Here is a 10,623-nt window from a genome sequence, read left to right on the forward strand (position 1 = left end):
GCAGCGACACCCGAAAGGCAGCAGGCACAACATGTTGGAGAACGAGAGAGACGACACGAGACGAATACCAACAGACCTCGGGAACAGATGGAAGAGCATGCAAATCCCATTTCACGGCCTTGTAGCCAACCCAAGCGAAGGGAAGGTGAGGATGAGTGCAGGGGAACCTCCAGCGAAATACTTGCGGAACCTCAATCGCGCAGGCGCGGTTGCCCCGCGCCTTTGTGGTGAGCTCACCCAAACGGCAGTTGGCGACGCCCGAAGGCGCACGACGGCACAGGGTGTGTAGCATCGCCTGGTGTCTGTTAGAGACCTAGAGGTCGTGATGGACACTGAGCACATATTGGGGAAAACAAAGATAGCCACTGACGGCGTTCTTGGCAGTTGTTCGAGAGCCAACATAGCTCGAATAGGTGGTTTTGCCGTCACTTGCTCGATTCACAACGACGTGAAATTGAGAGTGTCGGACGAATGGCACAATCCTGTCTGGGGCCCCCACTAGCGGCACCAGTCAACGGGTCCACCGCTGTCGGTCGAAGCGAGGTCTTCCAGCCGGGCCCTGTCGCAATTGCCGCCTCGGGACAAGAAAAGGCTTCGTGACTCTGCGGCATTTTTTGATTCGATATTTTTTTTTAACTGCAGTAACTGTTTGTAGTTTACTTGATAGGTTTTCCGGTTGTCCATATTCGGTATCTTGTGTCTGTAGGATGGAACGCCGGATTTCCTTTTCCAAGTCCCGAGCTCCGGTTGGGCTAGTGGCTGCCGTTCTTTTTGTATCATACTGGAACGGGCTTTGGACGAGTGCGGTAACAGGAACAGCAATACACCCGCAGTGCACAATAGGGAAGACGATGACTACTTGTACCTGCCGATCGTCGCCAGGTGTAAGTACAGGAACTGTTGGGGCGGGTAGTAGCGCAACTCTGTCGGAGTCGAGTAATGCAATCACTATTCAGTGTTCCGATGCAGGCTTCGAATTTGTACCTGCCGCTGAAAATCATGTATGCACTTCAAGTGAGGAGGAGAAGGAGGCAACCCCTCTGAAATCGTGCAAGGAAAACCAGGGTGAAAAAATCTCTCCCATTACAGATTTTCTGTCTCACGTCTCCGACACCAACCCACCGGCGTGGACGAAGACAGACGGAGATACGAAGGATAATTCATTAACCATTCCACCGAATAGTTTCCCATTGACCGACAAAAGCTTCTTCGCCGGCTGCCGAAAAAGCACAAACAACAATGACGAGTGCGTGGTGAATGTCAGCGTCAAGGCCAGGACATCGGCAGTCAAGGACGGTGTCCTCACTTGTGCCTACGGCAAAGAGAGCAACTCATCTGTTCCAGAAGTAACACTGAATTCCGAGAACAACTCGCTGACTATCCAGTGCGGCAGTGAGGGACAGATGGAGCCGACTCAGCAATCCTTGACTGCCTACCACTGCGCCGGCTCCAACACAACTGACTGCAAGAAGGTGAACCTGACTGAGATCATGCCGACCTTCACATCCAGCTGGTGGACAACGGATGAGCAGAACTCCAAGGCACCGAAACTGGTGATTCCGGAAGACGGGTTTCCTGCTCAGGAAGAAGCGATTGTGTTGGGTTGCAACCAAAACAACAACGTTGCCTCGAGGGCTGAGGAGGTTGATGGACCCACAGCTGCAGCTCTGCCGACATGCAGAGTGAAGGTGACACTCAGTGCCCAGACCTCGGGTTCACAGGCCTCGAACGATTCCTTCCTCGGATTGTTCGTTTTGTCTTTCATTCCCTATTTGATGGGCGCATGCTGACTTGCGACCTCAGCTCTTTTGTACTGAGTTATCTACAGCGTGACTTTCTGGGTATCTTCGGCAGTCAGCGGTGTAGGTGCCTGCGGTGCCGGGTGTTCTTGGAGAATGGTGTTGTGTCGTGCGGAGAGTTTTCGTTTGACTTCGAGACGACGCTGTCGCACATTAGGACAAATAGAGGCTCGTCCGTCTGCCCGTTCGTGAGGCGCCACGTCTTCCCTCGAGTTTCAGTCTTTTTTTGGGGCCATGCTGGGTCTGGGAATGCTTCCACTGCGTGCGAAAGCAGGCGTTGACCGGTGGCGCCCCTGCGTGGTTGGTGACTCTACCGAGCTTAAGTAGCAGTAGCCATGCTGCAGTGTGCGTCGGATAGATTAAATGAGTTGATTCATTCGTTCCCATCTCTACTTTAAAAGAAAAAGGAAGGGCCGTTGAGTGCCTGGACGCCAAAGGAGTCGCAGACACTGTTTGGTCTGTGGTCGGAGGGTGCACTAGGATCTAAATTCCGTAGAGGCTCTCAGCTGCTCGAGGAAGCAAATGAAACCAGGCTCTTTGGTATCAGAATGTCCTCGCAATCGGCTGTAAGAAATAGGTACGAACATCTTTCACCGCCATTTCTTTTCTGCTACCTCGGGTGATGCTTCCAGCTGGAATTTGCATGCGTATATGTAACTATATCTGACTACCATTCTGCAACTACAAACCCTGTCGAATCTTCCTGATTCCATTAGCCTGCTACCGTGGCACAGCTTTCTGCGGCAGCGGCCTCCTTCTTCTTGCAGGACGCAATGAGATTGCCCACCGCCCTACATCGCAAATTCAGCCATGGCCGCTCTGAGCACATCTAAAGAAAAGTGGAAAAATGACGAATCCAACAACATTGACGGTCGCACTGAGCCCCTCCATGGTAGGCAGGAAGTCCTTGCAGAAAGAAAGAGAAAAAACGCGACTTCTGTATCCCTTCGAAACTCCTTGCCGGCCCTCGTCTGTGTCACTTCCTTCTCCACGTCTCTACTCGATCACGCTCGTGATCTTGCGGCCCAGTGAAGGACCCAGGCACCCACGTGCTCCAGCATTGTTATGTGAAATATCACAAGCCTTTTTTTTTGCACCAGCCTCACCTTTCTCCCTGCTCCGTTGACTCGCTGGTGGCCCCACATTACGTTGTTTCCCCTTGTCTGTGCTCCACGGGTTCGTCTAACCGTGTCTCACTCTTCTCTTCACTTCGTACACAATCCACCACCCCTTTCACCTGCTTGTTCCCCATTTTCTGTCCTGATACTATCTCCTTGGACACCGTGCGTCTGTTGATTGATCGCCGACCACCCAGCCAAGAAGAGACTGATGAGAGGGGCTTTCCTTTCCGTTGAGGGAAAGCCAAAGCACTAGAGGGACGGCAAAGACGGGCGAAAACGACGGCGAACAAGAAGGGCAGCTGTAGACGCTCGTAGGAGAAGCCTCGGCATCTTCTATTTATCTTCAGAGGCGATGAGGAAATGAGACGGCGTAGAGACGCTGAAGCAGGAGAAACAGGAGTCACGCAAGACATGAGGACGAGCTTGACAACGCGTGACACAAAGCGAGGAGTAACCTGAGACAATTGGAATCGCAGGGGGGGTTCACCTCCTCCCTTTTTTTAACCCTAAGAAATATACAGAGATGGGACGGTGGAATGTGAGGAGCAGCAATATAATGGGTCTCGGAACTCAACTGGCACGCGGAACTGTGGCTGGCTCGTCCCCCCTCGTTGGCGGGCGCGGTCGCCCTTGACGGTCGTTCCCAAAGACCGGAGGCGGTTCCTGGCACTTGGTAAGCAGTAGCATCGCCCTTCTTCTTTGAAAATTGTGAATTTAGTGGAGGAAATTGGGAGCAACGGAGAAAAAGGAGATTGCGACTGCTGACAATCTTGACGTCGCTTTGAGGGACGACATAGCCTAAAGATATATGGCTGAGTTCTGCACGTGACTTCATTGACAACCCCTCGAGAGGCATAGGCAGCATGCTCCACTGGGGGGACCACGGCGTTTTTCGCGGCAAGCCGACGGTTCGCCACCGCCGCCGGTCGAACTGAGGTGGCCTCAGGCTGGGCTGTTGCACGATAACTCAGGAGGAACGGTTTCTTAGGAATAGCTGGCCTGTGTCCGGTTTGGTTACTTTTAGATGTGTCACATTAGGTTTTTGTCGCTGAAGAGACTGTCTGTGCGTGGGTTTGCACTAAATTGTGTGAAAGATGGAAGGTCGGATTGCCTTGTCAAACAAGGCCCTTGCGACAGTCGGACTGGTGGCTGCCTACATTTTTGTCGCATGTCTGTGTGGGTCATCGAGGGTTGATGCCGCGGAAACATCAATCATTACGTGCGCTCGAAAAAGTCAGATGACCACTTGTGTCTGCTCAACAAGGCATGGTGGAAAAGAAGAAGCCAGCGATTCGACAGACACCGCAACCCTGTCAGAGTCGAGCAATGGAATCGCTATCCAGTGCCCCAAACCAACTTTTGAGTTCGTGCCCTCTGATGCATCGACCGTATGCACTGCAGAAACTGCAGAACACACCGAAAGGCCCCTGGAGGGGTGTAGCAAAAAATCCTCTAATGCGTCCATTGCAAATTTGCTGAACCTAGCCACCGACGCCCACATCCCAAAGTGGACGACGGCGACCAGCGAACACACCCTGGTCGTTCCCGAAGATGCTTTCCCTCTAGTTGACAAAAGCTTCATTGCCGGCTGCTTTAACAAAAATGGAGACGAACCAAATGGGAAAGAGTGCGTGGTGAAAGTAAGCGTCAAGGCCAGGACGTCGGCTGTGAAGGACGGTGTCCTCACTTGCGCCTATGGCACAGAAAGCAACTCGTCTGTTCCAGAAGTAACACTAAATTCCGAGAACAACTCGCTGACTATCCTGTGTGGCAGTGAGGGAGTGATGCAACCGAACAAGGACTCTTTGACTGCCTACTACTGCGCCGGCTCCAACACGACTGACTGCAAGGAGGTGAACCTGACTGAGATCATGCCGACCTTCACATCCAGCTGGTGGATAACGGATGAGAACAACGATAACGCGCCTAAACTCGTGATTCCGGAAGATGGCTTTCCTTCCCAGAAAGAGACGATCCTCTTGGGATGCAACCCAAACAAAAACGTTGTCTCGAGGGCTGAGGATGGTGAAGGAAGCACAGCTGCTCAGCTGCCGACTTGCAAAGTGAAGGTGACACTCAGCGCCCAATCCTCCGGTTCAGATGCCTCGAACGTTTCGTTCCTGGTATTGACTGTTTTGGTTTTCATTTCGCTTGTCGTTTCTAGCTCATATTGAACGCCTTTCTAAGCGTTCTGAAACGCGGGATCGGCTGGATGCATTTGTGCGCACCACTCAGTATGAGTTATGGGTGTTTGCGTGCCAGTGAACTCTCTTTTGGGAAGCTGCTGGTTTGGTCTCCGCTTTATTAGCGTCTGAGGTGGACTTTGTGCGATTCCGCACCAAGGCCCGACGAACGATGATCGGTCTATCCGATCCGGGATATTCATCCTTTTTCCGACCAGTACTTTCCCTCAGAAGAGAACATGCATTTTGCCCCGGCAGTGTAACTGCATTGAGCTCCTTGTTGGGGGAGTAGTGATGCCGCCGCCAGGATTTCTGCCGTCATAAACGATACAACAGCCTCTCAAACTGTTTGCTCCCAACATATGCATTTGGACATAATATTATATTGTCAGTCGGCAGATGTAGGAATGAGAAACCCGTATGTGCCGGCGCGCTCTCAGAGTGCAACAACTCAGTTGCGATCCGATACAGTGCAATGCGGAAAAAAGCAGTCTTACAGCGAAACTAGCAGCACGCGTCGAAAATTGAGGTCAGCAGACAGGATTGACTGAGGCGTTAATATATGCGCATTTGAAGATAGGCAACGCCTCTGTGACATCGGATCCACGCGTAATCGACGCCTTACCGTCCTGGGTGGCGCCTGAATAGTGGAGCTAAATTTTGTACTGTTTTCGCCCGCTTCAGAACAACCAGGACAGCAGACAGGATTTTCTAGCATGGTGCAGAAGCAGCGTTAACGATTCGTGTGACTTTGCTTCCTGGCGCGGATGTGGCGAGCCACACCACACTCTTTCGAATACTTTGACTGGTGTGCGCTTTGACTGACCGCTTGCCTGGATAAGTCCTCCATACTTTTTTATGCAAAGCCTCCCTGTTTCCACTGCCCCCTTTGGGCTGCTTCATTCCCCGCACCTCTGCCAGCAAGCCATCATACTCGACACAGGACGGCAACATCTTGTCGACCTCCGTACGGGGCGCATTTTGCTGTGCCCCCTTTTTGCCGCCTGAACGAATCAAGCTGCTTTGCACTCTGATGTAAAGAGGTTCGCAATACGGTCCCGTGCCGTCTCGAGGCCGCTGGACTTCCATGAAGATGCGATAGAGTTCTAGAAAGTGGCACTGGAAACACAGCACCTGCTCAGATGTACTATGTATGATTTAAATAACATCCAAATTCACAGTCGAGTCTGCAAGCATCAAAGTGTACATGAAGACGTGCTATACCTCTTCTAGCAGCGGTAGGAAGGAAATTCTGATGAATAGTGTTCGTGTATGCGTCTCTGCACCCTCCTCAACCAGACGGGCCCCAGCTCCATCGTGGTCTGGAGCAGGCGAAAACGGTACAAAATTTAGATCCTCTTGGCACCACGCATCTACCGACGAGGCTGTCCGGCCGGATACCGGGGTGTCCAGTCGCTCAACGTTCCGTGATGAAACCAGAGATGCGAATTAACCGGCCAATACGTCTAACCAACAGGAAGCCATCGGCACTGTGACTACTGCTTGCGTTTCCTGATGGATTCTTCACACACAGGGGAGTTTCACCCGTCAGCATATATATTCTTTTCCCTAGCAGCCTCCTCAGAACCAGCGCGTCCCGGAGGTATTACCACTCGAGTGAAACAGTGCGACCTCACAAACGGACAAGCGAGTCTCTATTCTACTCATTCGCGCCTTCGTCTCAAAGACGAACACAACTTCACCGCACAACACGACACCATCAACAAAGAAGTACCGGCCAGACAGACAACTACAATACTCACTGGGGATGATAGACGGAGAAGTCCGCAGACGATTATTCAGTTTAAAAGGTCGTAGAACAGAGTTCAGTAAGCGTCAAGGAAACGCAGAATTAGGGCCGAAACAAACCATCCGATGAAGGAAACATTTGGGGCCTGTGATCCGGAGGTCTGGGCACTGAGTGTCACCTTCACTCTGCATGTGGGCAGCGTTGCAGCTGTGGATACACCATCTTGCTCATCCTCCGCTTCTTCGGTGTTCCCCTTTTTGTTGCATCCCAAGACGATCGTTTCTTCCTGGGAAGGAAAGCCATCTTCCGGAATCACCAGTTTCGGTGCCCTACTGTTCTGCTCATCCGTTGCCCACCAGCTGGATGTAAAAGTCGGCATGATCTCAGTCAGGTTCACCTCCCTGCAGTCATTTGTGTTGGAGCCGGCGCAGTAGTAGGCAGTCAAAGAGTCCTTGTTCGGTTGCATCACTCCCTCACTGCCACACAGGATAGTCAGCGAGTTGTTCTCGGAATTTAGTGTTACTTCTGGAATAGACGAGTTGCTTTCTTTGCCGTAGGCGCAAGTGAGGACACTGTCCTTCACTGCCGAGGTCCTGGCCTTGACGCGTACTTCGACCACGCACTCATCATTAGTAAGGGGTTCTTGATTTTTTTTCAGGCACCCTGCGAAGAAGCTTCTGTCGCTAAGAGGGAAGTTTCCTTTTGGAAATGTTAAAGAATGACCCTTTTTTTCGTCCGAGGGTGCGGTCCATTCTGGCAGGTTGCTGTCGCTGACATCGATCAGGAAGCCTTTGATGGGAGATACGCTATTGTTACCTTTTTCACATGCTGCCAGCAAATCCGCCTGATTCTTCGCAACACATACGAGGTTTACATCGGAGGGGACAAACTCGAAGCCCGATTCAGCACATTTTACAGTGATAACATTCGTCGACTCTGACAGAGTTGCAGTTTCGGATGAATTTCCTCTTTCTACGTGAACACTTCCAGACGTGCCACAGACACATGCTGTCATCTGATTCTCTGTCGTGCAGTTTGGCTTTGTTTGTGTTGCCGCGGTCACACCCATCGATACTCCGCTCAGACACGCGGCGCAAAAAAAGGCGGCTACCAGCCCGAGTCCTGCTCGGGACTTGTTTGAGACCAAAATCGGACGTTCCATCCTTCACAAAAGTGAGCGCAAACGTACAAACAGCAAAGCGGCTTGGCCACAAAGACTCAAGGTGACGTGCAAAAAAAAGGGAAACAGAAAAAGGGCAGCAAGACAACATTCTGTCACGAAACCATTGGTCTGTGGCAGATGCTGCGAAAGGGGCCAGGCTGGGGTACTCCGGCCGATGTGCATCGATAGTGTCTTGGGCTTGTGCCACTGCTGTGGACCCGAACGGAAGTTGTTTTCCTGCTCGTAACTCACAAGCTGTTCCTTCGATGAAGTTGAGTGTACGGCTAAACCATGTCTGCTGGGTCCTTCGGCTCTTCCACGGACATCACATCTTTATTAGTCGCCGTTTCTGCCTTCTCCCATATTGCAAATTCCCACCTACGAAGCCCCTAAAACGGGATTACGCATCACCCGCCAGGGCGCTAGTAGGGCCCGGGCTGTTCGGCCGGCGGATCCTGGAACGCCGCCACGGCATTCTCCCAGTTCCGCAGCCTCGGTTATATACTTCGGTGACGAATGTCCCGGATAAACGTCCCTTTTCTTAGAAACACACTGGGAATAAAAAGAAGGGGAGAGTCTCGTGAGTAGTTCGTGTGTCCTTAATGTCTTTTCTCTTTCCGCGCCTTCTTGGGCTCCTCGTCTCGTCGTTCGCGTCACCCGTCACCTTCTTTGCGTCTGCCTCTCTCTCAGCACGTATCGAATACCAAGTCGTTTGTCTCCTCACGGTCTTCTTGACCTGGTGTTGCCCACCGTCTTCGCCCCCTCCCTTCTTTCTTTGCCTGCTCTTCTTCGACCTCATTTCTCTTCGAACAACATGAAAAGCCCTCTTACCAGTTTATTCTGGGGTTAGATCCTCAGTATTCACTCTACCCTTGTACAGACCGTTGCACAGAGGCGGCGGCGCGGACATTAGACGGCCGTATGAGGGGACCAGAAGCCAAGCAGGTGCTTTGAACTAGGTAAGTGGAAACAAGTGGGAGCAACAACACTTAGAAACTGTGACCTCCAAAATCACAGCTGAAAACGGAAAGGCATGTTTCCATGAACGGTCGCATACTTCATCGCATACCTAGAAGGGGAGAGCAGGGGTTACCGGCATCCCTTCATGAAGCAACAGCTCTTCTCTTTCATCGTTAATCGCGCTTCCTCTTCTCTGGAGAGGGAAAGAGAAGGAGGAAAAGGAACAGAATCGAGGAGAATAACCAAGGCGGCGAAAGACGTACAAGGGGGGCGGCAGAGGGAAGTTGAGTAAAAACCTTGGGGGCGAATGAGAGTAAATCATTAAAGGAGAAAAAACGAGCAACGCTTTGAGAGTCGTGTATGCGAAGGAGGGGAGATGAACGGCTTATACTGCGCAAAGAACAAGTCTTACCGGAAGCGGGAGGATGCGCTAGACTGGGGGGACGAACGGAGAAAAAGCCACTGCCACTACATCTTCCACAGTAATCGCATATTTCTCATGCAACCGGTACAGACGAGGAACTACACCTCCATTCTTCCCATGCACTCCTTTCCCTCGTTACGTTTGCTCGTCGGCTTCTCACAGTCGAGTGTCTCGGTGTTTGAAGGGAAGGTGAGCCTGGCAGACACATGTGCTCATGTCTCTTGAATGAACACCCCTGTGTGCTACTGGTGTCGTTTTTGAATGCCCGAGTTTCTTGTCTATGCTACGTCTTGGCGATCCTCAATGCTCCTTTTATACTTCACGGTTCCCCACACTCCTTGTGTGCCTGTCGAGGCCCGCTTCGTCATCCTTTTTCAATTTCCTCCTCTTCTTGCCTCTCAGTCCCCAAGTAGGTTCAGCGTTGGCGTTTCATTCCGAACCACAGCACATGACGTGGGAGGACCGGGTGATTATATACCGCAGGAGACCCCGCCGTCGTGTTGAGGACCACGGTGGCTACTTGGCGAAGGCGTCGCTGAACAACAAGAGGAAGCGCATACATTGAGTACAGTAGCAGCTCAAGGGAGAGAAGACGCCACTCTGAATCCGAACACAGAAGAGCAGGCGGAAGAAAGGAAAAAACAAGGGGCAGAAGCAGAAGAGTTTTGTTCCCGAAGGGATGTATCCCATGTAGTTCTTGTGTTTTTGTACAGTAGTTGTTCCGGAGCCCGCAGATCTGAAGCCAAATATTTAAAAGGGGAGGAATACAGGAGTACCATGGAAACATTTATACGAGGGGAAGGGGGGAGCCACTAAGAAACAATATAAGGCAGATGTGAAAAGCGAAAGAAGGCAGCAAGACAGAAGTGAGGCACGAAGACGGAAAGGAGACGGACGACAAAGGACGAGATGGGTAGCAGGGAATACGAGAGAAGGACGATAACTTCACACAATGCCTACCCCAGTCAGTTGGCCTCACGATATCCCATTCCAATCAGTTGCCTGCTTCGGCATCCTACCACTCTTGCCCTCTTCTTGGCCAACGAAGTGACGCGAATCCAATTTTTCCTTGTGAGAATCAAACGAAACGCGGGTTCGAGCGCAGAAGTTTGGAGGGACAGAAAGAATGGCTGACCCGAAACTGTTTTGTGGTCTTTGCCCTCACACCTTACATGGCATCCGTAGGCAACGCAGATATATGACGTGACCCCCCCCCCCCCCCCA

At 51.7% G+C, this 10,623-nt stretch overlaps 3 protein-coding genes across 3 annotated transcripts; 2 read left to right on the plus strand and 1 right to left on the minus strand.

The window, feature by feature from the left end:
* Positions 1–707: 707 nt before the first annotated feature.
* On the plus strand, positions 708–1,790 carry NCLIV_043480 (srs domain-containing protein; the record flags this gene model as incomplete). Its single annotated transcript, XM_003881265.1, has 1 exon — positions 708–1,790. The coding sequence occupies one exon, from the start codon at positions 708–710 to the stop codon at positions 1,788–1,790; it is 1,083 nt and encodes a 360-aa protein (XP_003881314.1).
* A 2,224-nt stretch (positions 1,791–4,014) lies between these two features.
* On the plus strand, positions 4,015–5,094 carry NCLIV_043490 (srs domain-containing protein; the record flags this gene model as incomplete). Its single annotated transcript, XM_003881266.1, has 1 exon — positions 4,015–5,094. One exon carries the CDS (start codon positions 4,015–4,017, stop codon positions 5,092–5,094), a length of 1,080 nt encoding a protein of 359 aa, XP_003881315.1.
* Positions 5,095–6,929: 1,835 nt separating this feature from the next.
* On the minus strand, positions 6,930–8,015 carry NCLIV_043500 (srs domain-containing protein; the record flags this gene model as incomplete). The annotated part of the gene is made up of 1 exon (XM_003881267.1): positions 6,930–8,015. The coding sequence occupies one exon, from the start codon at positions 8,013–8,015 to the stop codon at positions 6,930–6,932; it is 1,086 nt and encodes a 361-aa protein (XP_003881316.1).
* Between the last annotated feature and the right edge of the window lie 2,608 nt (positions 8,016–10,623).

Source organism: Neospora caninum, chromosome IX, assembly GCF_000208865.1.
Source record: "Neospora caninum Liverpool complete genome, chromosome IX".
In the NCBI taxonomy this organism is placed as follows: Eukaryota; Apicomplexa; class Conoidasida; order Eucoccidiorida; family Sarcocystidae; genus Neospora; species Neospora caninum.